The following is a 24,458-nucleotide window of genomic DNA, read 5'->3' as shown; positions in this document are numbered from 1 at the left end:
GCCTTCGGCTCAGGTCATGATCTCAGAGTCCTGGGATCTAGTCCCACGTCGGGCTCTCTGCTCAGCAGAGAGCCTGCTTCCCTCTCTCTCTCTCTCTCTCTGCCTGCCTCTCCATCTACTTGTGATTTCTCTCTGTCAAATAAATAAATAAAATCTTAAAAAAAAAAAAAAAAAAGGTGAGGGGGAAAGGCTGGGCAGCAGTTTTCCAGGGAGAAGGGAGGAATTTGGTTTTGAACACTTGCCTGTGAGAACTGGAGGGAAATGATGCGTGGCAGTGGGCGAGCTGGACCCGTGGCCCGAGAAGGGGGCTTGGTCTTTGACCTTCAGTGAGAATGAAAGCCAACGTTGCTGATGAGAGGCCTTTGGAAGGGGACCCTCAAGGAACCCAGAAAAACATCACATATCATGGGCAGGCCAGGGGCAGGCGTCGGGCGAAGGCTGTCCGGGAGGTTTGGTGCCGGGGACCGAAATCAGGGCTCAGGAAGGGAGGTCGCTACGGGGATAACCGCTGAAGGTCAGAAAGCAGCAGGGGGGCGTGGTAACAGGAAGGTGGTGGACATGCCCCGGGGAGGGAACTTCGGCCCAGAAACGGGGCGCTAGCAGGCCCCAGGCGTGGAGTGAATGGGAGATGAGACCCGTGGGGCCAGCCATGGGGTTTTAACACCTGGGATCACGGTAGAGTTCTGGGAGCGGGTCCTGTCCGCAGACCCGGCTTTGTTCTTCTCTCCCCTCTCAGAGTACGCTCAGGGCATGGCACCAGCTCCCTCCCAGCTCTCTGCTCAGGAGGCTTCATCCTCCCAGCTGTCTTGTTCTGGAGAATTCCACCTGGGGTGTGTCGCTCATTCCCTGCACATTTGCTGAGCGCTCTGTGGGCCTGGCTTTATTCAAGGCATGGAAAGGACAAGTGACTAAAACCTGGTCCTGTCATTGCCCTCCACCTTCCCTCCCCTGAAGAGAGAAAGCCAGATGGTGTCTCCTGGGGGAGAGCGACACCTGATGTCCATGCAGAACAAAGTGTAGGGGCTAACAGAAAGATGGGGGAGGCAGGGTGGCCCTGGATGAAGAATGTAGGGCTGACGAAGTCAGGGCTCGGCCACTGTCTGGACTGTTGACATGGGTCCCCCTGAAGCACAGCCTCCCCGAGCAAAGCTGGCTTGTCCTGGCCCCCGCCCGGCCCTGTAGCAAGGACCAAAGCCAGCAACAGTGTGACAGCCTCATGGCCTTGATGGGCCCTCATTGCGCACACAGGGGCACTTCCGCCCCTGACTTCAGGGTCACACCACGTAACTGCAACCCTCACACAGAGTGTGTAGGAAAACATTCCTAGCCTTCCACGGCTAACCAAGATGTGTCCAACGGCATTGCCATTTTGTTACTTACTCCTCAAAAAGGGATGTATTAGATATTATGCGTTCTTTTACAATGAAAATAAATTCACATCATTTTTTTTTCTTGTTGTTTTTTCAATTTTTACTACCTTTCTCCATGTTTGGAGACGCAAGATGTTTCCCAGAACATGGTTGTGTCTGGAAAGTGTCGCAGTGCTTACCTCTGAGTCCTGTGCAACCACCTGCAAACAGCCGTGGGCCACATGTGAGGCACTTGACATGCATTTCCTCTCGGCCCCAATAGCCTGTGAGGTAGAAAGGAACAGACAGCTCCTCGCTCACAGAGTCTATAGCATCTGAGCCGGGAGCATCTGATGACAGAGTTCAAATACTTTCTCTAGTCCTTGTGCTCTTGCTCTGATTACACTGGAGAACACAGAAAAAAAGCTGGGTTTGGAAGAATCTGTCAACTCAGTGCCTGTTTCTGCCTGCCACAGGGAAGCTTCCTGCAGGGTCTGCCTGCTCTGATGTACACATGGCTTTGTGCGCCGTGAACTTGGCCGAATGCGCAGAAGAGAAAATCCCACCGAGCACGTTGGTTGAGATCCATCTGACGGCCGCTATGGGGCTCAAGACCCGGTGTGGGGGCAAGCTAGGCTTCCTGGCGGTGAGTACCCTGCGGCTCCCTCCTGCAGACCAGTGGGAGGCGCCCCTCCCTGGCCAGGAGCTGAGATGCAGAAACAGGTGTGGGCTCTGCCTTCAGGGGCCGACTACCTAGACGGGTAGATACTGAGTCAGTGGGTCATTTCACAAATATTGAGGCACGAAACAAAGCCGATAACAAGATAACAAAAGCCCTCCTGGCCCTTAATAAGCATAAGCAGGACATTTCAGTGCCTGAAATAAGAGGGATTCAGTGAGACAGTGACCCACATTCTCGGGGGTTAAATATATGACCCTTCTGTTCTTCGAGTGGTCATAAAAATTCTTGAGATATTTATGGTTGTGTCTCCTAGTGTTTTTATTCACACAAAGTGTAGTTAGTGCATATCTTCTGTTACTCTCAGTCCAGAAACGGAAAACAGTGCACGTCTTCAAGGAGTTCAGGTCAGACCCGGGTCAGGAACAGACAGCTGTTATCAGGCGCCAGCATTGTGCCCGGCATGGGGCCAGCCTTGGGAGTTCACAGTCCTTGTTATCAGCTGGTTCCCCACGTCTGCTGACCTCGGGCTTTCTCTTACTCCAGCAGAAAGAGACATTTTGTTCGGTGCCCGCGTTGAGTAAGCTGCTGAGTACATGCGCTGTGTTCAGCAGAGAGCGAGCACATCTCCGTTTGCTGCTGTAGTCGTGGCACTGAGGAGCTGATGAATAGGAATGTGCCCTTTGGGGACACTGAGGTTTCCTAAAGTGTGTCACCCTTGTCTGGGTGATAGAGGACACAGGAAAGCCCCATGTACTTTCTGTGTCTCAACCCTATTTCAGCGACCTTAGATAAGACGTTCATTCAGGGGGCGCCTGGGTGGCTCTGGGTCAAGCCTCTGCCTTCGGCTCAGGTCGTGGTTTCGTGGTCCTGGGATGAAGCCCCACATCGGGCACTCTGCTCAGTGGGGAGACTGCTTCTCTCTCTCCCTCTGCCTGCCTCTCTTTCTACTTGTGATCTCTGTCTCTGTCAAATAAATAAATAAGGGCGCCTGGGTGGCTCAGTGGGTTAAGCCACTGCCTTCGGCTCAGGTCATGATCTCAGGGTCCTGGGATCAAGTCCCACATCGGGCTCTCTGCTCAGCAGGAAGCCTGCTTCCTCCTCTCTCTCTCTGCCTGCCTCTCTGCCTACTTGTGATCTCTCTCTGTCAAATAAATAAATAAAATCTTAAAAAATAAATAAATAAATAAATAAATAAATAAATAAATAAATAAAATCTTTTAAAAAAGAAGAAGTAGAACTTCCCATTACCCCCAGAAGCTTTTGCAGGCTTTTACTCACACTGCCCCCTACAAAGGTAACCATTATTCTGAATTCTGGCACCATAAGTTAATCTGCCTCTTATTTGTTTTTTCTGTAAACTTTTTATTGAAGTATAGTATGTGCGGAGAAAAGTACACAAATCATAAATAACAGTTCAGTGACTTCAGAGAGCAAATACACTCACACAGCCAGCAGACAGATCGAGAACAGAGCATGACCAGGACCCCAGAAGCATCTCTTGCAGTCAGCAAACTCCCCCTACCTACCCCCAAGGCCTCCAGCCACAGTAGCCACCATCCTGGTCACTAGGTGTTTGTGTCTGTTGGGACTTTATGAAAGGAGAGTCGAACAGTAGGTACTGTGTGTGTCCAGCTGCTTTTGTGCAGGGTTGTGAGCAAGATTGGTTTGTCTTGCTGCACACAGTGAGATCGTCCATCCTATGGTGAGACCTAGAGATGGACTTTTTTGAGTTTCCTGTTCGTGGTTATCATGAACAGTGCTGCTGTGAACGTCACTGTCCATCCTGTGGTGAGTGTGTGATTGCATTTGTAGGGACGGTGCCGCCAGGTCAGCGGCTCCAGTGGTGTTCAGCTTTAGTAGACCGTGCCCAGCAGTTTTCCTGAGCAGCTGCACCGGTTTCCACTCCATTAGCAGTGTAGGAAAGAGAGTTCCGGTCCTGCCTCCTCGCCAAACACGTGATCCCATCATTCGTGGCCCTTCTGATATCTCTGGTATCTCATAGTTTTCATTTGTAATTTCCAGGGAATTAACAAGGTTGAGTACCTTTTTGTTGGCCATTTGGATAATCTCTATTGTGAAAACCACGTTCAAGTCTTATACCTGTTTATTTGCAATGTCTGTCTTTTTTTTTTTTTTTAAAGATTTTATTTATTTATTTGACAGAGATCACAAGTAGGCAGAGAGGCAGTCAGAGAGAGGAGGAAGCAGGCTCCCTGCTAAGCAGAGAGCCCGATGCGGGGCTCAATCCCAGGACCCTGGGATCATGACCTGAGCTGAAGGCAGAGGCTTTAACCCACTGAGCCACCCAGGCACCCAGCAATCTTACTGTTATTATTATTTTAAAGGTTTTATTTATTTATTTGACAGAGATCACAAGTAGGCAGAGAGGCAGGCAGAGAAATAGGAAGGGAAGCAGGCTCCCTGCTAATCAGAGACCCTGATGCAGGGCTCGATCCCAGGATGCTGGGATCATGACCTGAGCCGAAGGCAGAGGCTTTAACCCACTGAGCCACCCAGACACCCGTGTCTTCTTTTTATTGATTGAAGTTCTTTATTCTGACTTTGATCCTTTGTGGGATATGCTTTTTGCATGTATCTCCTTCTATGGCTTGCCCGGTCTCTCTCTTTTAAAGATTTATTTATTTTAAGACTAACTTACTTATTTGAGAGAGGGGGAGCACAAGCAGCAGGAGGGGCAGAGGGGGAGAGAGAATCTCAAGCAGACTCTGTGCTGAGATCATGACCTCAGCCAAAACCAAGAGTCAGATGCTTAACCCACTGAGCCACCCAGGCGCCCCTATTTCTTTCTTTTAGAAAGAGAGTGTATGGATTGGGGGCCGGGGAGAATCTCAAGCAGACTCCATGCTGAGCACAGACTGAGCTCAGTTTCAGAACCCGAGACAGAGCCAAGAGTCAGACCCTCAGCTGACTGAGCCGCACAGGGGCCCCACCTAGTCTCTCTCTTCCCGGTGTCAGTTGATGAGCACAAGTTCTTAATATTCACGAAATCAGACGATTAGTCTTTTCCATTACAGTTAGTGACTTTACGTCCTGTGCAGTGAATCTTTGCCCTGTCTCAGTCGTAAAGACGCTCTACTGTATTTATTTCCAGACCCAAGCCCAAATCCACCTGGAGTTGACTTTTTTGTGTGAGGTGGAGATGTAAGATCTACTTTATTTTTCCATATGCAAATCTCCCTGCCCCCAGACTCTGTTATTAAAATGACTGTCCTTGGGACACCTGGGTGGCTCAGTCGGTTAAGCCACTGCCTTCGGCTCAGGTCGTGATCCCAGGATCTTTGGATCAAGTCCCGCATCAGGCTCTTTGTCCAGCAGGGAGCCTGCTTCTCTCTCTGCCTCTGCCTGCAACTCTGCCTGCTTGTGCTCTCTCTCTCTGACAAATAAATAAATAAAATCTTAAAAAATAAATAAATAAAATGACTGTTCCTGCCCCACAGCACCAAGTGGCACTTCTGTCATAAATCAAGTGCCCATGTATAACGAGTCTGCTTCTGGATGCTCCAGTATGTTCCATTATGCCAACACCACATTCCCCTAGTGGCTGAATCTCAGCCCTCTGGCTTTAGTGACTAGGTTTTGCTCTTTTACCTTTCCGTGTAAATGTTGGGATCGTCGTATCATCCCAGAAGCCCCACTGGGGTTTTGATTGTCCTTACTGCCAAGACGAAGCTGCGCTTCTGAGGGACTCAGCCCACTTGAGGAGGGTGTGTGCGTGGCAGCCGAGGATCAGAAAGATGGCGCCCTTGAAACTGCCCCTACTGGGGCACCTAGGTGGCTTAGTCAGTTAAGCAGCTGCCTTTGGCTCCAGTCATGATCCCAGAGTCCCAGGATCGAGGCCCGCACCGGGCTTCCTGCACACTGGTGAGTCTGCTTTCCCTGTTCTGCCACTTGCTTTTTTCCAAGCAAGCAGTGAGTCTTGGGCCTTTGTCTTTGTGGCCTCCTTACTCCACGGAGGCTCCTGCACCGCAGCATGGTTGCTGGGGGGCATCTGGTTGCTTCCCATATTTGCAGTTACGGTGCTACGGGCCATGTCCCCTCACACTGTCCTCACCTGCTTGTCCAAGTCTCTCCTGAGGTGAAATCTCTAGAAGTGGTGGTGTGTGCTCTGAGGGCATTAATGTCTGGAACACCATCAGTATGGCCAGAGTTGGGTTTTCAGTAAGGCTGAGCCTAGGAGAGGAACTGATTTCTAGGAAAGGAACCACCCCTTTCATGGATTGGCATCTCTTGAGAGGGGCCAGACTCAGAGACAGTCCTTCCCTGAAGGGGGTGGGGGAAGCAGGCTTCCCGCTGGCAGAGAGCCCGATGCGAGACTCCATCCCAGGACCCTGAGACCGTGACCCGAGTCGGAGGCAGAAACTTAACCCACTGAGCCACCCAGGCGCCCCAGTCAAATATATTTAGCTGGCAAATGAGTCGGGCTTTGAGAGCAAGCAGAGGGCTGGCCTCTGAAAATGATTTAGACCAGAGATTTCTAATCTTTCTCACTTCACGGCACCCTTTGAGTCTCAGTAATTTTTTCATGGTTGCCCTGGGCTAAAAGAAATACCTAACAGTTCTGTTTATTAATTAGGTACAGACATCTTAATACACATTTATGTCTTAACAGTTTAGTAGTTATTGAAGAAATAGACACAAAGTTGAAAGAAGAAATAGTATTTTTTTTTCTTGATAACTAATATTACTGATCACTGGGGTACATGGACCTGTTGGGTGTCACATACCTTCTCAGACTTTGAAAGCAGAATAATACCACCACCAACTTCTGATTTTCAGACAGTGCTTCCTTTTATTTATTTATTTATTCAAAGATTATTTACTTATTTATTAGAGCAAGCGAGTGAGTGAGCAGAAAGTACAGAGGGAGAGGGAGAAGCAGACTCCCACTGAGCAGAGAGCCCGACGTGGGGCTCCATCCCAGATCTCTGGGATCATGACCTGAGCCGAAGGCAGATGCTTAACTGACTGAGCCACTCAGGCGCCCCCAGTGCTTGCTTTTTATTACAATAGCCTTTTAAAACTCAGCTTCATGAAGATACGACATCCAAAGGGAGATCGTGCAGTCTCACATCGAGACTTCAAACTACCACTTCGTAGTTCACGTGGCGTCGGACTCGTGTTGGGCGTGGCTGTATTTACTTCAGAAATATGAACTTTCCGGGGTGCCCCTGCACGTTCCCTGGGTGCTTTGGGGTGCCTCGGCACACAGTTTGGGAACTATGGGGTGAGCCTGGTGTGGGAGGGACACTGTGGAACTGGGCCTGGCCAGGAACTGCAGGGTGGCTCTCAGGATCTGAGCAGTTCTGAGTCTCCTGCCACAGCTGCTTGGTTTGGCGGTTAGCAAATGAGTTAGAGGGGACCGGGCTCCTAGGCCGCAGCCAGGGGAGATTCTGTCTGTAAAATTTAGGGAGATTATCGTAGGGTGATAATGCCAGGAAAATTAAAAGAGCAACAGAAATCATTCTTTCAGTTTGCCTCCTAGAAATTATACTGTGGATGATTGTACCCCAGGATTTATATGTCTTATTAATACAAACCGCTAAACTCCAGCTCACACACACACACACACACTGAGATGTCTTAGAACTGAGGTTTTTCTGCAGTATTAAGCTTACAAATATATTCTAACTTAATGATTTTCTAAGTCATTCTTTGGGTTCCTTTTGCAAAACCGCCTAACGAGGCTTTGTTTTTGCTTTTCTTGCTGATATTGAGATTTTCTGAGGGACCGGTTGTTTTTTATTGTTATTTTGTTTTTAAAAAGATTGTATTTATTCATTTGTGAGAGAGAGAGAGAGGGAGCATGAGCGGGGGGAGTGGGAGAGGAAGAAGCAGACTCCCCGCTGAGCAGGGAGCCTGATGCAGCACTCGATCCCAGGACCCCCGATCATGACCTGAGCCAAAGGTAGACACTTAACCGACTGAGCCATCCAGGCACCCCGGGACCAGTCGTTCTCAGTTTCCCCTGGAGTGGCACTCCCTTGCTGTGCTCCCTTGCTGATGAAGCAGCCCGGAGAAGCTTCTCTGACTTCAGACACCTTGGGATTGCCAGTGCCCCACGCCCAAACTCTTGGCCCATTCAGGCTCCTCCACTGCAGTTACAGGCTCAGATTCTGCAGCGCTTTGTTGAGGGTCAGGTGAAGGTCATGGGGTTCCTCTGCATTTGTTCTCCTGTATCCCGTCTCGAATATAGCGGTCAGCAAAGAGGAGGGAAGGTCATGAGTGCTGCTGGCCCCGCGATTAGAGACTCCGGAGAAGTGCTGTGATTGTGTTGGGGGATCTCTGTAGGGCAGTTGGGCCAGGCCATCCAGGCCATTTTCTCTCCGATTCAGGCAGCACGCTCCAGATGCACCCTCCACCGCCCCCATGAGAGTCTGTCATCTCGGTCTGTGTTTCCCGAGTAGCACTTCGGTGGTGCTATTTCTGACCCTGGCATTCAAGTCGTCTGAAGCCGTTACATTAGCTGAGGGCTGCTTAGAGCCCAGTAAAGGTCAGAACCATCAGACTGAACCAGACAGGGAGGCGCTGCCCTCCTTGTGGAGGCATGGGTGGAAGTGTGAAGGTTAAGTCCGCGAGCCTGTCCCAGTGGCCCCTCGGGGTTTCCTGAGCTCTGGGTCTTGTGCGTCTCCCTCGGCCCCGTCCTTCTCGGCTCAGCTTCTCGTCCACATTAGCCCGCACTGAGTGGGCCTGTGGGTTGGAAATCGTGGTTTTTAGAGTAAAAATACCATCTCTCACTAAATGACGGAATTTCTGAAAACATGGCGGGACGCACTCCTGCAGCTCTTCCTGGAGGCCTGGAGTGATGAGACCCCGCAGGCGGGGGGCCTGGGAGACGAGGGCGCTGGCTTCGAAGGGCCCAGCAGAGCGGCTCTCGGAGTCTCGCCCAGTCTTCGCTCACAGGCTGGTGGTGTTCCCGTCAGGGGATCCTCTAGGCCTGGTGCCGCAGTCTCTTTAGGGGACTAGATAAAGCCCTTGCAAAGCCAGCTTTGGGGGGAAGGACAGCAGCCGTAGACACGCGTGCCTGCGTGGATCCTTGGTTGAGCCTGGGTGCTACCCCGTCATTCTAGTGTTTTCCAGCGTTGACAGTGACAAAAATAACAGTTCCTAGCTGCTTGCTATGTGCCTTTTCTCCACTCTTAATACTTAGAGGTTAAAGAGATGAAAAACCAGTCAAAGCAGAATACTCTTTTGCCTCAAAATATTCTTAAGGATAATTAAAATGTCGGATCAGGAAAAGTCCCAGGATCTGGTGGTTGGCAGGGGTGGGGGGGTTGCTGGCTTGGTCCTGCGAGGCCCTCACAGGGCTGAGGGTGGACACGCAGCTGCAGAGCCTCCATGACCTCTCCTCTGCGAACTTCCCCTCCTCACCTCTGCAGGCTGAACACCAGCAGGGCCAGAGGGAGATTGCACGAGGGTGAGGCCAACCGAGCAGGGCAGGGTGCAACAGGGGCTTCCCACGTGCCCTGAAACCTTGCCCCCAGCTCTTGCCAGTCACCAAGTCGAACTGGCTCCCCCAGAGCCACTTGCCCTGGTTTTGGTGGCGTTTACTTCCATGGAGGTGAGGGGCCTGGCACCCCTGCTCGTCGTTCCCCAGCCTGCCTCCACCACGGTGGTACTTTCCGATGGCCCCATGGTGGCTGCAGCTGGCATTCTGCCACCCTGGAATCACCCCTGGTCCTTGTTCTTCTGCAGAGCTACTTCCTTAGTAGAGCCCAGAGCCTGTGTGGCCCGGAGCGCAGCGCAGTCCCCGACTCACTGCGCTGGCTGTGTCACCCCCTGGGCCAGAAGTTTTTCATGGAGCGGAGCTGGTCGGTGAAGTCGGCTGCCAAGGAGAGCCTCTACTGTGCTCAGAGGAACCCAGGTGAGCATTTGGCAGCCATCGGGGATTGGAGAAAAGCCACGAGAGCCTCCAGGACTTCAGGGGGACCGTGCTCCAAACACACGGGGACGCAGGTGGTCTCAGTCTCGTTCTCAAAGCTCAGGGACGTCACAAACCTGGCTGGCCGCTGAGCTAGGTTTGCAGCTCGCCTCTCTCTGACATTCAGAGCCCGTGGCCCTTACCTCCATCACATTGTTCTGGGTTCTTTGGAGACCCAAAGGATGAGTGGAGCTGCTGTTCACTGGCCCCAGCCCCCCAGTCCCCCTGGAAAGCAGTCGTATACGGAGCAGTTCGAAAACAGTAGGCGACGGGCAGTCATCAAGTGCTCAGAGTGTTGGCGGGGACAGGCCCCCAGGCATGGAGATGCTGGCTTGCTGTCCCTGGTGTCTGACAGTGATTGGAGGCGACTTGTCCCACTCTCAGACTTGAGCGGCCAATGGCTTTCTGCTCCCTGCGTGCTCTCCCCTCTCTAAAGTGGGTGCATGCGGAGAGTGGGGCGTGTTCTGCAGATAAATGTCCCGGGCACGAGCTTCCACTATCTTTTTTTCAAAAATAATCACTTATGGGGCGCCTGGGTGGCTCAGTGGTTAAGCCGCTGCCTTCAGCTCAGGTCATGATCTCAGGGTCCTGGGATCGAGTCCCGCATCGGGCTCTCTGCTCAGCGGGGAGCCTGCTTCCTCCTCTCTCTCTCTCTGCCTGCCTCTCTACCTACTTGTGATTTCTCTCTGTCAAATAAATAAATAAAGTCTTTAAAAAAAAAAAATAATAATCACTTATGGCTTAAGTGTAACGATGGTGCGCAACACCAAAAAGAAAGGATAAAAGTTAAAGTCATCCTGAATCTCAGCTCCATCCCCACAGTCTGCGTTGTCTACACTGCAGACTTCCATAGGCTTTCTCACCTCGTGGGGGCTCCATTTCTAGGTCCTATTGCCCAGAATGTGTTCCCCATCCTTGTCAGGTGGCAGCCCCCACCCCTGCATGGGACAGGAGGGAAGGGGCCGCTGCCACCCTGCTTCGGGCCTGCCAGTTGGGAACTTGGCCGTGACAGCTGTTGCAAGCAATATGAGGCCACTTGTTTAATCAGCGCAGCCAGACCATCATTGGCCACAAAGTTCTGGAAAACAAGAGCATGTCATGTCAAGGCGGCGGCCACCACTTTGTTGTCCTCTGCTGACTGTCCACCTTCCCGTTTCTGTTTCCTGCTGAGGCTTGTTGCCCCAACCTTGAATGGAAGTCGAGCACTGCCAGGAGACACAGCACTGCCCTACCTCACGTCCCCCTACCTTCCAGCTATTGAATAGGGCGCTTTGGGGCTTTGCTGGAGAAGGGGGTTCAGTTCCCATTCAGACAGGAGAGCTGTTTCTGGGCTTCCTCTGCCCATCCTCTGTGTTCTCAGCAAAGCCAGAATGGCCTTATGAGAACACCCTCTGACCCTTTTGGCCTTTCTCCTCTTTTTCAGCGGACCCCATTGCCCAGGTCCACCAGGCGTTCTGCAGGAACCTGCTGGAGCGAGCTGTGGAGTCGCTGGTGAAGCCTCAGGCCAAGAAGAAGGCTGGAGACCAGGACGAAGAAAGCTGGTAATGCCCCCAGGACGGGCCCCTGCCTCGGGCATCCGCGAGGCCCACACTCCTGGCAGGAAACAAGCCCCAGTGTAGGGTCTGCGGGGCAGTCAAATGAGTCCTTGGTGTTTATTTCCCAAACCTGGCAGCCCCACGAGAGTCCCGTGGGAGCTCTGGCCTGACCTCTTTACCCTTTACCCCCAGACTGAGCATGCGATATTTGACGAGGTTGCTGTGCTTTTTGGGGTGGGGAGGGATGCCCTGTCAGAGACCTAGGAACGGAATGTGGGGCGCCGAGCCGAAGGCAGACGTCTGGGGATGTGTGCCGAGCAATTTCTTATTCCTACAGAGCAGTGGGGCGCTGTCTTGTCTCCTCAGAGTAAGACCTGCAGAGCAGACAGGTGTCCAAGTCACTGTCCCGCAGAGCCCAGGCCCCAGCTGGAGTGTACCCGAGCGGGGAAGGGAGGCCAGTCCTGCCCCATGACATCAACATCATCGATGACTAGTGGGAGGAAAGGACTTGGGAACTAGGCCTTCAGGGGAGGAGTCCGGTTTTGCTGGACAAGGAATGAAAGGGAATGGCTAGATCATCAGGAGCCGCCCAGGGACACATGAGGAAGGCAGGCCTGTGGAGACTGGGAATGGCGTTGGGGGCGGGGCTCAGGGTGTGCCTGGTGCGATGCGGGAGAAGGGACCAGAACCAGAATGGTCACTGGGTCTTGGAACTGGAACCTGGAAGCCAGGCATGAGGGAGGGCCGTCTGTCCATTCTGATGTACACTGGGACTGTTTCTTTTCTTTCTAGTGAATTTTCTAATGCTCTGGAGTACCTGAAATTACTTAATTCTTTTGTGGACTCCGTGGGGATTGTGACCCCGCCCTTCTCCAGCAGCTCCGTGCTCAAGTCAGCCCTTGGTAAGCGTCCGCAGGTCAGCTCTGCAGGCCTCGTGTTGCCAGATTCCCTCCTTCCCGGGACCGTTGGTCCCAGGGGCTCTGGGGCAGCTACGAGTGTGTGCTGGAGAATCTTCTCTTTCTGAGGCGTGTGTCTGTGACTCGCACGTAGCCCCAGCTCATAGGTGCCCCCAGCTGGGTGGCACTGTGAGGACAGGAAGTCCTGATTCTGGAAGTGGGATGACGAGCAGTGGGATATCTTTCCTGGGCCCCGGCCGAGTGGGGCAGGAGCTTTCCCCAACACCCAGACTGAGCAGCAATGATCCAGACGCCGGGGCCTGGTGGTGGCTCACTCTTGGATGGCCAGGGGCCCCAAGGCTGCTTTTGGGTCTGACACACTCTGCTGTAGAGACTTTCATCCGGGCAGCTGCCCATTGGTCGAGCCAGTGCAGCCTGCTGACTGAACTGGCACCAGGACATTCTTTGCTTCTGTCCGTAGACTGCTGTCAGGATGATGGCGTGGCAGGTGTTTCTGATGCTGCTGGGGGAGGGGGCTGCCAGACTCTCTGCTGGCCATTCTCCCTGGGGAGGAAAGATTCCAGAAAAGCAACTGCCCCTGGTCCCTGACCCCTGACCCTGTGGACTGTCTTAAGTAAAGCACAGGCTCTTCCGCCTTTTATCTTGCGCTCTGCTCCCCAACCCCCCACCCGACATGGCGAGACCACCGGCAGCAGAGAAAACTTGAGTCTATGAGAGGAAAAGACTAAAGATTCTAACAAGAGCCTTTTATTGCGAACATTTGGGAAGCCCCATTTTTCATGACTGTTGGAGAAGATTCAGGTTGTTTCCAGCATTTTTCTTAAAAACTGTACTACATGGGGCGCCCAGGTGGCTCAGCCGGTTGAGCATCCAACTCTGGATTTTGGCTCAGGTCATGATTGCAGGGGCTGAGCTCGCTCCGCAGGCGTCTGCGTCAGATTCACCCTCTGCCCCTGCTCTCTGCTCGCGCACTTGCTCTCTCTCTGTCTCTCTCTCTCTCTCTCTTTCACTCTCAAATAAGTAAATCTTTCTAAAAAATTACACTACAGTGCACACCTTTGTTATTCTTTTTTTTTTTTTTTTTTTTGCCCTCTATCTGGGGCCAGTTTTTTTGTGACAGGTTGCCCAGAATGGGATTACTACCTTATTAGGAGTGAACATCTTTAAGGCACTTGATACAGGTTGCCAGACATTTTCCAAAAGATAGTGTTGGCTCATGTCCCACCAGAACTGTATAAGGGGACAATCCAAAGGTCCCCAGCCCACGGCCAGAAGGTAACGGCTTGTGCTCACAGGAACTAGGTGCCAGCAGCCAGGCTGAGCGCCGTCGGTCTGTGGATGCTGGAGTCACGTTTGGTTCTCTTCCCTTCTAGGTCCAGATGTCATCTGTCGGTGGTGGACGTCTGCCATCACGGTGGCCATCAGCTGGCTCCAGGGAGACGACGCGGCTGTACGAACTCATTTTACTGAAGTAGAGCGTGTCCCCAAAGCCCTGGAAGTGACAGAGTGCGTAAGCCCCCTTGACCGGTTACTTGCTTCTGCCCGGGGCACTCCCCGAGGCCCGCGTGCCAGGCTCACTGCTCCGTGTCAGCGGGAGCGAGCAGGTCTGAGTGGTCATTTGAGTGGTCACCGGGGTGAACGGTCAGGCAGCCGGGGGACTGCGTGGTAGATGGGGAGAGAGAGCGAGAGGCGGGAGAGGGCGGCATGGAGAAACCTTGCTCGGCAAGCGCCCAGTCTGTGCCGTGTTGTCCCGGCGGCTGTCCGCGGACTCCCGGCGCCATCTGCCCCAGCCCCTGCGGAGCCACAGGCTGCAGGGAGAGCAGCGCGGCTGCTGGCGTCTTCGGAAGCTGCTGGTGAAGCCAGGCCGTGTGATGATGGCTCAGGGCTCGGCAGGGCTCGAGAATCCTCTCGTGGGCTAGTGTGGTATCGTTTCCTTCCAGCCGTCTCTTAGCCCTGCGTCAGCTCTGTCACTCAGAGGGCCCTGGGCCTGTAGCACGAGCATAACTAGAGAAGCTTTTGACCTTCCTGTTGGGGGACTCAGCGCCTGCCTCTTGGGGGGGGCATTTGGCCCATAGTGACGCTCGACCCTGCCCGCCGACACTCTGGCTGTTGCTGGCTCCGCGTCCCTAACATCTTCTGCAACTCCGGAGAAGTAGTAAATTGCTCCAAGACAGAAAAGCCCCATCAGGTCTGGTCCTCAGAGCCAGGGCTAAAACATTTCCTGTCAAGCAGACCAGGAACCAGGAGAGCAGGAAGGAGCCGAGAAAAGTAGGTCTAGGCAGGTTCTCTGAGGTAGGTCTGATACCCCATTTCATTCAGGAAACCTGTTTTTTAAGCACCTGAGCAGTCTGCACCCGCCTGGCGCTCTGCCCTGCAGGTGTGCCCTCCCAGCCAGGGTGGCTGAGGACACGGCAGGTCCGCCGTCCGGGGGCCCCGCGTGTAAGCAGCAGAGCCCTGGCATCCGCTCAGACCGTCCGTAGACACTCCTCCCCCTGAATTCAGTCCCTCTGGGGTCCCTCTTCACTGATGATGATGTTCTGGGGCCCCTTTGCAGCCCCAGCCTCTCCAGCCTCAACCCGATCTGCTCTGTGAAAAGAAGCTACATGCCCCGAGAGAGCTGAACACCCAGCTTCTGAGGGAATGGCCCCTCAGAGGGGAGCTGCATATAATAGAGTCCATACATCATGCCACCACAGGTGGCAGCAAATGGGATTATGGCCACTTTACAGATGAGGAAACTGAGGCACAGATGGTTTGTCAGGTGCTCTTTAGTGGCGTTCCCGGTGGGTGAGCCTGGGTCTCCGATTCTTTCCGAGCCGACACACGCCCTGTTCCCAGGTCTCCCTCCCCTTTCCTGGTTCCATTGTTTATTGTGTAGATGCTTAACTGAGGGCCCTCTTGGTGGCAGTGCGTTCTAGGCTCTGAGAGGCAGCAGGGAACAAGAGAACCAGTTGTGGCCACAAGCAGGCAATAGTGGCCAGGCCTGCACGGCCACTTCTGTGGGCAGTTGGCGCGACTGCCTTCACCAGGCCAGTTGTGGCTTCTGGGAAGCGGCCAGCATGTCTCTTCACCCAGAGGGGTTTTGGGCCAGAGGGAGGGAGGCCCGCCTCCCGCAGGTTGGTGTTAGGTGGGTACAAAGGGCCCGACCCCGTGGGCGGTCAGAGGAGGCTGGGAGAGGGCAGGACAGGAGGAGACAGCCCAGGGGCCACAGAGGATGGACTAAGTCTCAGGAGACAAGTTGGTAGAAGGGGCGCTCCCCTGCGTCCCGGTCGGCAGAGGCACAGAAGTAGGAAAGGAAAAGGCGGTGGGCCCCGGGTGCCGCCGGGAGCAGTCGGAAGCAGGTGGGGCCCGGAGCATGGCTTGGCTGAGCGGGGCCTGCCCTCTCTCTGCTCCCTGTTTCCTTTCCACTGTCATGCTGGCCCCTGGATATTCTCCCGTCCATCAGAGACTCAGGGCCTTTGCACGTGTTGCTTCTCTGCCTGGAATCCTCTCTAGAAACCCACACAGCTCACTCCTATGTTTCCTCGGGTCTCTGCTAAAATGCCCCTTTCCCAGAGAGGACATCCTTGACCACCCCCCTCACAGGATGCTGCCTTCTTCCTCTGCTTGGCTTTCCTTCCTGGCACATCTGCCGCCTGTGCTTGCCTCTTCCGTGGTCAGTGCATGTTCTCTCTGACTCGTCTAGAAAGTGAGCGCCCGCAGGCAGGTGCTCGGCTTGCTCATGGCTGCGTCGCCAGGCCTGGGGCTCTGCCGCCCCATCCCTAATGGAGGAGATGCTGTGGGGGTGGGGAGCTCCTCCACCCCCATTCAGGGCCGGCATTTCGGATCTGGAGCCATTGTGGCAGCACAGGCCCCGCCTCCTGGTGCCCCGGTGATGCCCACTGACCTCCCGCCCCTCCCCTTGCTTTCCGTGCCCAGGAGCCCTCTGGTGAAGGCCGTCTTGCACACCTGCAGAGCCATGCACACCTCACTCTCTGGGAAGGCAGATGGGTCTCAGAGTGCCTTCTGTCACTGCGAGCGGGCCAGCGGCCACCTCTGGAGCAGCCTCAACGTGAGCGGGGCCACCGGCGACCTCCCCCTCAACCACGTGAGTGGGGGTTTGTCTGGCCCCTCAGGGAGGTGGGCGGCTGTGGCGGGGAGGGACGCACTGGCCCACCGAGTTCACGCGGCCCGTGGGGCCATCCAAAAGACAAACCAGGCCAGCAGGTGCTTGTCCCACAGGCATCGCCTCTGGGCCCAGTCAGGGTCCCTTGTCAGCCTTCAGGGAAGCGTGTCTCCGCCTGCGCTTCGGCTGGGTTCCCTGAGTCCCAGACCCTGCCGGCCAGGGCTCTGCGCTTCCCCTGGGCAGCTGGCGCAGGGTGCCCAGGTCGGCCTTCGAGGGGCTGCCCACCCGTGCCTGCACACAGCCCCGACCCGCCGACCGCCCCGGGCACCTCCGCGGCCCCACGTACGCTTCCGAGCGGGCAGCTGCGGTGCATTGTAGTTGCATTGCATGTTCCGGCCGTACCCGTGCAATGTTTCCACAGTGCATCCCAGAGGCCTGCCTGGCCCTCGGGACGCTGCCTGCCCGTGCCCCCTCCCAGGGCCCCTGCTGTCCCTGCGGGATTGCCCGTCCCACCGGAGGGGCGGGGAGGGGAAGGGAGGGGGGCCCCACAATGAGAAGTGAAGCGTCGTCTGCTCCCTTAGAAGCCTGGTTTCCACTGCACAAAGGGAGGGATGAGCTGTGGCCTGGAGCGTTCGGCTCTGAGACCCTCACTGAGGCTTGGTCCCCAGCAGCTGGCCGGTGGCCTCCGGTACTGAGGCAAGCCCAGGAAGCGTGCGGCCCTGCAGGACGGGCAGGGTGCAGAGAGGGCCCAAGAGCAGAGCCCACGGGGGAGCCACCGCTCACTTTGTGCCCCTCCTCCATGGTCTCCGGTGGAGTTCGTCGTCGTGAGAGAAGCAGATGGTCTCAGCTGGGTTTGGGGAACAGGAGAGAGGCCGTGGCGCCTTCGGGGCTGGGGTGCCTCGGTGGTAGTTCTCTGGGAGAATGGGCCGAGAAGGAGGAGATGCCGTGGAGCCTGGCATCTCTCAAAGGACAGAATCCAGCCCCAGGCTGCTCCCCGTCCACAGGTGCTCCCCCTGACGCTCGCGCCTTAGAAATGTCAGGTTCTGTTTGAAGAGGAAGGCTTCCTCCGTGTCCCCGGCGGCTGTTGGCAGCCAGAAAACACTGTGGCAAAGGGTCAGGACACAGAGCAGGCGCAAGGCAGAATCCAGGGTGGGTCCAGTGCCCTGGCGAAGGAGCGAGAAGGGGAACATCCTGGGGGTGTCCGTCTGAACCGGAGGACCGCGTGTGACCCTGCTCAGAAAGGACTGGGCTGTCTCCTCACTGTCACTGCTCTCTTGTGCTGATGGGAGCCAGGCAGGTGGCCCAGCCTCGTGGGTGTCGTGCAGACGGCAGTACATGAGGCCCCACTTGTGCGGAGTCCGTGCACCAGCGGCTGGCGTTGACCGTGCCTCCCAAGGCCGGGCATGGGACACACACACACACACACACACAGTGCTCTCATACAACACAAACAGCCTTAGGTGCCCACTTCGCGGATGAGGAGACTGAGGCTGGGAGGTTCAGTCGTGTGCTAGTCGGTGGCAAAACCACAGTAGGTTTAGGTTTGTGGGTCTAAACCCCGGCGTTCAGCTGCTCCGTGGTTCTGCCTTCTCGCACGCCTGTGTCCCCAGCCCCAGGGACCACCTAGGCTGAGCCTTGGCTGCCTTGATGGGGGCCTCTCCTCTCCTTCCTCCATCTCCTGGCCATCCTTCCGCCTGGCCAGGCCGCCTGCAGGGGGTTCCTGTGGTGTGGGAGGAACCTGTGCCTCCCTTCCTGCCCCTGCCATGTGTGTCCCTGACACACAAGCTAGCCCCTGCCTGGGCCTCCCTTCCCCACCTGCGGCCACAGAGAGGACCAGATGCCGGGAACACGAGCTCACCCTTGAGCTGCTCTCTTGTTCCCTGTGGCGTGTCTTCCAGGCCGCTGCCCCCCTGGGACCCTCCACTCCTCTAGGCGCTACTCAGTGTGGGGCTGAGGAGCCGCCTGATCCACACGGGGATAGCTGTCCCCTCAGCAGGCCCGTCACCTGTCTCCTCCCTCGGGGCTCACTCCACAGGTGGTCCAGCTGCTGACCTGTGACCTGCTGCTGTCGCTGAGGACGGCTCTCTGGCAGAAGCAGGCGGGAGCCAGCCAGGCCCTGGGCGAGACATACCACGCGTCGGGGGCTGAACTGGCCGGTTTCCAGCGGGACCTGGGCAGCCTGCGCCGGCTGGCTCATGGCTTCCGCCCAGCCTACCGCAAGGTGAGGCCAGGGTGCCCGGCAGGGGCGGGCGGGGGTGGGGGGCCTGGAACCCGGTGGGGCGCCAGGGTGGGGTTGCGGAGTTGGTCAACTCTGAGGTCTGCCGGCTCGCCTGTCAAGCGCCAGACCTGGGGCCGGGGACCCCCTGCTCCTGCCTGTGTTAGGTGAGTCCCTGCTGGGCACCCGGCCCTTGGGCATGGCGGCGGTGAGCGGCCCGTTGGTCGCGGGCGGAGGCCGGCGCAGAGCGCCTCTCACCCACCCAGTGCGAGGACGGGAGGACCCCCTGGCCCTGGGATGGCTGGGGGACACGGAGAGAGCTCTACTCTGGTTTTTCTCACTGGGGTCAGAGTGACCGAATCTCCCTAGAACTTCATTTAATTGATTTTCGGAGCCCCTGGGGGCTTTGGTTCTGCTGCCTGACTGCACGGAAGATCCCTTGCTGACGCCGCGGGATCTGAGGAGGCTCCGAGGGCAGTCGTATTAATTGGGCTTATTGGACCCAAATAACTTTCTTGTTTTATTTTTATTGCTAATTAGAGTAATGTACTCAACATATTTTTGCCTGAATTACTTTCTAAAAACTCAAATTTGAGAAGGCCAGAAGTGTCCGTGAGGGGGGAAGGGCACGAAAAAGCCAGGCTGCCTTCCCCTGGGCCCTCACGGGTCACACTGTGACTCCTCCTGCATGCGGTGAGCCAGGATGGCCAGTGGACAAAACCCATTGATCACCGGTGACCCACCCTCCAGCGGGGAAAAGAGGACGTGTGCCACCAGCGTTCGGGGCCCCTTGGTCTGCTCGGGGCCTGGCTGGCATCAAAGGCCTCGTCGTGAAGCACCATTTCCATCCTGCCCCCACACTGCTGACACTCCTTAGTGGTCCCCTTTCCCTGTGGCCTCCCGTGGCCTTCCTGGGTGGCACTCAAGACCCTCCCCATGATGGAGATACAGAGTATAAAGGAGCCTTGAGATCCCAAAAAATTATAGGCCTAGGCCTTGCCTCCCATTCCCCAGTGACTCGAATTTACAGAAGAGCAGCACTTCGTGGCCTCTATTTTTGAAGAAACTGAGGGAAATGGGATCCAGCCCCCTGGCTGCCGCTGCCTCACCTCCCCCTAACCCCCACCCCCGCAGCACCCAGGCGCCTCAGCTTCCAGCCCGGGGGCGTGTCCGTGCGCTCTTTGTCTCCAGGAGAGGGGGGAGCAGTCCTTTGCCTCTTTCTGGGCCCAGTCTCACGCTGTCCCCCGCCAGCCGGCCTGCACCCTGCTGCTGCTCCCAGTGGCCTGCTGGGCCTGGAGGTCAGAGAACAGAGGTGGCTTCCACGGGGAGAGCAGCGAAGGGCCATGGTGGGGTGGCTGCTGAGATGGCGGGAGACGCGTCCGCTGGGGCTGGAACAGGCATGTCCCCCGCCCCTTCCCAGGTGTTCCTGCATGAAGCCACCGTGCGCCTGATGGCGGGAGCCAGCCCCACCCGCACGCATCAGCTGCTGGAGCACAGTCTGCGCCGGCGCACGGCCCAGAGCACCAAGCATGGTGAGTCGGCCGCGGGCACCCCAGCGCTGGGCCGGGGAGGAGCCCGGAGCGCTGTAGGGCTGCTGTGCCTCAGGAGCAGGGAGAGGGGGGCGGGGGCCCAGGAGGCACACCTGAGGGGTACATCTCAGCCCCACCGCCGAACTCTAGGCGGGGTGCTAGCCGAGTGCCCTGCGGGTCATTGTGAACCAGGGAGGGCACCAGAACGCACCCCATTGGCGGGGCGGGGGGCAGGGGAGTCTGAGGTTCAGTAAATGAGCCCCAGCAAGCCCTCGGAACAGCCCCTGTGTGCTGGCGGCCTCCCAGTGAGGGCTTCCTCCTCGTGTCTCGTTCCCGCAGGAGAGGCGGACGCCTGGCCCGGCCAGCGAGAGCGGGCCACCGCCATCCTGCTGGCCTGCCGCCACCTTCCCCTGTCCTTCCTGTCCTCTCCGGGCCAGCGGGCGGTGCTGCTGGCCGAGGCGGCCCGCACCCTGGAGAAGGCGGGTGACCGGCGCTCGTGCAACGACTGCCAGCAAATGATTGTCAAGTTGGGGGGCGGCACAGCTATTGCCGCCTCCTGACCCCCGGCCTCGCCCACGGCAGCCCCCCTGCCCCCTCGCCCTTCTCCCTCTGTCTCCGGGGTCTCTCTCCCTGCCCTCCGTCTAGCTGTCTCTCTCCCTGCTCCCTCTGGGAACTGTGGGGTGAGCCTGGTCTCCTGAGCTGTCGCCTGCCGAGGCATTGGACCACCTCAGCCTGGTAGGCCCCTTGGGCCGAGCCCCAGAATCTGCTGCGGAGAGAGGCCCGTGGTCCAGGAGTCCATAGGTCTGGGAAAGGAAAGCCTGGGGAGCTCCCTAACCTGAAAGCAGCGGGGGGGCTCCCAGTGTGCTCGGCCTTCGCCTCCGGCCCTCCGCCCTCCCCAGCTCTGCTCTCCCCGAACATCCCCCTTTCCTGCTGCTTGTTTTTTATCAGGCTTTCCCCGTGGGGGACATAGGTCTCTGGGCACCAGAGCACTTCGCCCTTGGCACTGGGCCCAACTCGCCCCCTTCCTCCTTTTTATACAGATGTTTTTATATCCGCGTGCTGGGGTTTGCCGAGACTCGGGGCTGAGCTGCTGCGGCATCTTGAGTCTGTGTCCCCTCCCCTGTGCCTGACAAAGCCAGTTCGTTGTTCTCTCTTCATTACACAGGACAGCCAGGGAAGGAGGGAGCCCGGCCCGGGGGAGGCAAGTGGGAGGCAGGGGGCAGGCTTGGGGTTGCATGAAATAATGTCGGCATTATTTTTTAATTTTTTAAAAAATAAATGGTATCTTATTTAATTGTCCTGTTCCTTCCCGCTCCCCCACCCCCTGGGACGCCAGCCCAAGTTCAGAGTAGGCCCAGGGGGCTGGAAGAGATGAAGCTACTCCTCGGGCCTGAGGACCGGGGCCTCCAGTGTGGGCTCTCAACTCCCGCCCTCCCCAGCTCCTACCTCCACTGTCTATTTTTATCCCTGACTCTTGACCTGAAAATAAGCCGGGGTTGCAGGGACCAGCCCCCAGCCCCTCCCCATCCCTTTCTGGGGAGGACACTAGGACTCATGCCCCCTGCCTTGACAGGGGCCCTGGGAGGGAAAAGTGCTCCCTTTTCTGGATGCGCCTGGCTTGGTGCCTCCCCTGAGGCCGTTTCTACCAGGACCCAAGGACTGCCTGAGACCCCAGAGTCCGCTGCAAAGCCGAGAGGGGCTGCCATCCCTCGCTCCCTGCCTGTGTGGGGTGGTCCAGCTGGGGTGCACACAGCAGGGCTCCCCCTGACTCCAAGTGCAGGCTGGAATGGCTCAGCTTGGAACCTACCCCCTTTCTGTCTCTGCTGCCCACACACCCTCTGATTTGTGGCCCCTGCCCCCCCCCCCGCCCCGACCCCCAGGTGAGCCAGCCCTTGTGTCATGTGTATATATCGTGCCTTTTCTCATTATTGTTTAGGGGTGGGAGGGGGTGTTTTTTTCACAGAAAAGGGGATACACCTGTGGTTTCCTTGATACGAAGTCATTCACTGTGTCCTGGATGTAGGTTATTCAATAAACACAGATTGGTACCACCCAGCAGGAGGTGTGTGAGGGTCTGTCGTGTGACCGCCGTGATGACCAGCCGGGCGACTGCGTGGCTTGGCTTCTGGTGGGTCAGGGGCTGAGGACAGCCTCTCCCTCTCTGCTGAGAGGCCCCTGGAAAGTTCCAGACGGGAGGACCTTCCTCACCCCCCACACACACCAGCCCCTTCTGATGCCCGCTCCCTGGTACATGCTCCCAGGGCTGGGACAGAGCCTGGGGTGTATACAAGGGCGGCTGGAGGTACCGCTGGAGGCAGAGGTCCCTGTGGCCAGGACACGGCTGGCTGCTCACAGCAGCAGTGGTTTTGGGATTGGGGTGCTAAGCCCGTATGTGTCCACCCCTCGAGGATACATCGCTCCCCTTCTGGGGGTGCTGCTGTTTGCTTTCCCCCTCCCGGCCCACCGGATGGACTTCCCATCCAAGGCCAGCTCCCTCCCATACTTCCCAGCTGGGTCACCTGGGGCAGAACCTCACCTCCGCTCCCACATGTGGACGACAGGGATGACAGTCCCCTCCTTTGACAAAGTCCCCATAGACCTGTTGGCCAGTTTCAGTGATAGGATAGGTACCAGTTTACAGTTAAGTGCTCTCTGCACCTGCCGAGGGGCAAGACCACTGGGAGTGGTGGGTGGGAAGGGGAGGAGTCCGAAGTGGCCTGGGGGACTAGCCCAGATCTGTGACCTGGCCCGGCTGAGAAATGAGCCACTCCCCTCTTTGAAGGGCAGTCACAGCAGGCCACACCGTCCCAAGGGCCGGAGCAGCCAGGAGAGGCCCAGCTGCAGCATTTTCGGTGGTGGCCCTGCTGGTAGCCGCAGCCTGCCCCCCCACCGATGGAGTAGGGGCCTTGGGACTGCAAATGCCCCCACCTCCCAGCAAAGCCCAGTAGGCCTGTGTCACCAGGGTGGGTGGCTGTGGGTGGCCCGTGCGCCCGGGAACCTGTGCCTTTTGTGAGTCTCCGCAGGCTCCGTGACTCAGCACCCACCCTCCTCCCCCAGCTCTCCGCACAGCTGCAGGATAGGCTGGGGGCACCCCACCCCCAGTTGAGGGTGTGAGGACCGGCTCCCCTACAAGCCACAGGGGTCCTCACTGCAGGCAGGACTCTTGGCTCTGTTAGGTCCTGCGGCTTCTGGGCCTGGGATTCCTCAGAAGCCAGGAGAGTGAGGTGGGCTCTCCTCCAGGTGAGGGGCTGGGGGCTGGGGACCGTCCGGGCAGCCCTGCCTACAGGGGGAAGATTGACAAGCTACTCAGGTCTCAAAACCTCAGTTTCCTCATTTTTAAAGGCACACACCCGCAGAGCTTCTGTAAGGATTAAGTAAGAGACGCAGCAACAGATAGTGACCGTTGTTACTAACAGTGTACCATGCCTAGGCTACACAGGAGGGAAACTGAGGCCCAACTGGTTGGCTTTGATCATGTTCCACAGTGAGGGGCATAATCCAGACCTCAACCTCCCCAACAGTCCGTGGCACAAAGAAACTCGTCCACCCAGGTTGCTGGCCATGCCCTGAGACACAGCGAGGTACCCAGGCTTGCCCGGCAGGAAGGGGGTAGAGCTGGCTGAGCCGAGCATGTGTGAGCACCCCCAGTGGGGACACTGCCAAGGCTCTGTGTCCAGCATCCCCATTCGCTCTCCCCCCAGAGCAGCTACTGGGAGGAGGCTCCCCCATCCTGAGCACCAGCTGTCTGCTTGGCTCACTGCCCACACCCATTAGGGGGGTGGCCCTGGACCAAGCTGGCCAAGTGGCCTGCAAGCCAGGTGCCGGCTCAGGGCCAGATTATGTCAATGAGGATCGGCCGGGCTCAACCAACTCAAGACGGAGAGTGAGTGAGTGGCTGGAGGGGGGACACCTCCAGGAAGGGGCATGGACCCTCAATGGGGCCTCGGGCCCCCGACAGGCCTCTCCCCTGCGCTCTGGAGCCCTGTGATGGCTGGGGCACAACTCCCACGGCTCCCACTGGTGCGGACATTAAGCTTGGCACTCAACCCTGACTACCCTCTCCAGCCAGCTCTCCCTGGCTCCCAGAACACGCGCCCGCCGCTCTCAGAGCCGTCCTTTGCTCTTGCACATGCTGTGCCCTCTGCCCGGACCGCCGTCTGTCCAGTCAATGACCAATGCTTCCACCA

At 56.9% G+C, this 24,458-nt stretch overlaps 1 protein-coding gene across 1 annotated transcript in view; it reads left to right on the top strand.

The window, feature by feature from the left end:
• The window catches only part of SREBF2 (sterol regulatory element binding transcription factor 2), a 59,348-nt gene extending 37,022 nt beyond the window's left edge, over positions 1 to 22,326 (top strand). Inside the window, exons 11-19 of the mRNA XM_059401900.1 lie at positions 1,826 to 1,995; positions 9,745 to 9,913; positions 11,394 to 11,511; positions 12,298 to 12,407; positions 13,796 to 13,928; positions 16,341 to 16,509; positions 18,563 to 18,748; positions 20,163 to 20,274; positions 20,611 to 22,326. Coding sequence (XP_059257883.1) covers positions 1,826 to 1,995; positions 9,745 to 9,913; positions 11,394 to 11,511; positions 12,298 to 12,407; positions 13,796 to 13,928; positions 16,341 to 16,509; positions 18,563 to 18,748; positions 20,163 to 20,274; positions 20,611 to 20,831 — 1,388 coding nt within the window. The 3' untranslated portion in view covers positions 20,832 to 22,326. The remainder of the gene's footprint in view (positions 1 to 1,825; positions 1,996 to 9,744; positions 9,914 to 11,393; positions 11,512 to 12,297; positions 12,408 to 13,795; positions 13,929 to 16,340; positions 16,510 to 18,562; positions 18,749 to 20,162; positions 20,275 to 20,610) is intronic.
• The last annotated feature ends 2,132 nt before the right edge of the window (positions 22,327 to 24,458 follow it).

The sequence above is a fragment of the Mustela nigripes genome, chromosome 6, assembly GCF_022355385.1.
Source record: "Mustela nigripes isolate SB6536 chromosome 6, MUSNIG.SB6536, whole genome shotgun sequence".
Classification (NCBI taxonomy): domain Eukaryota; kingdom Metazoa; phylum Chordata; class Mammalia; order Carnivora; family Mustelidae; genus Mustela; species Mustela nigripes.
Note: the sequence above shows the minus strand (reverse complement) of the source record. Positions and strands in the feature narration are given on the sequence as shown.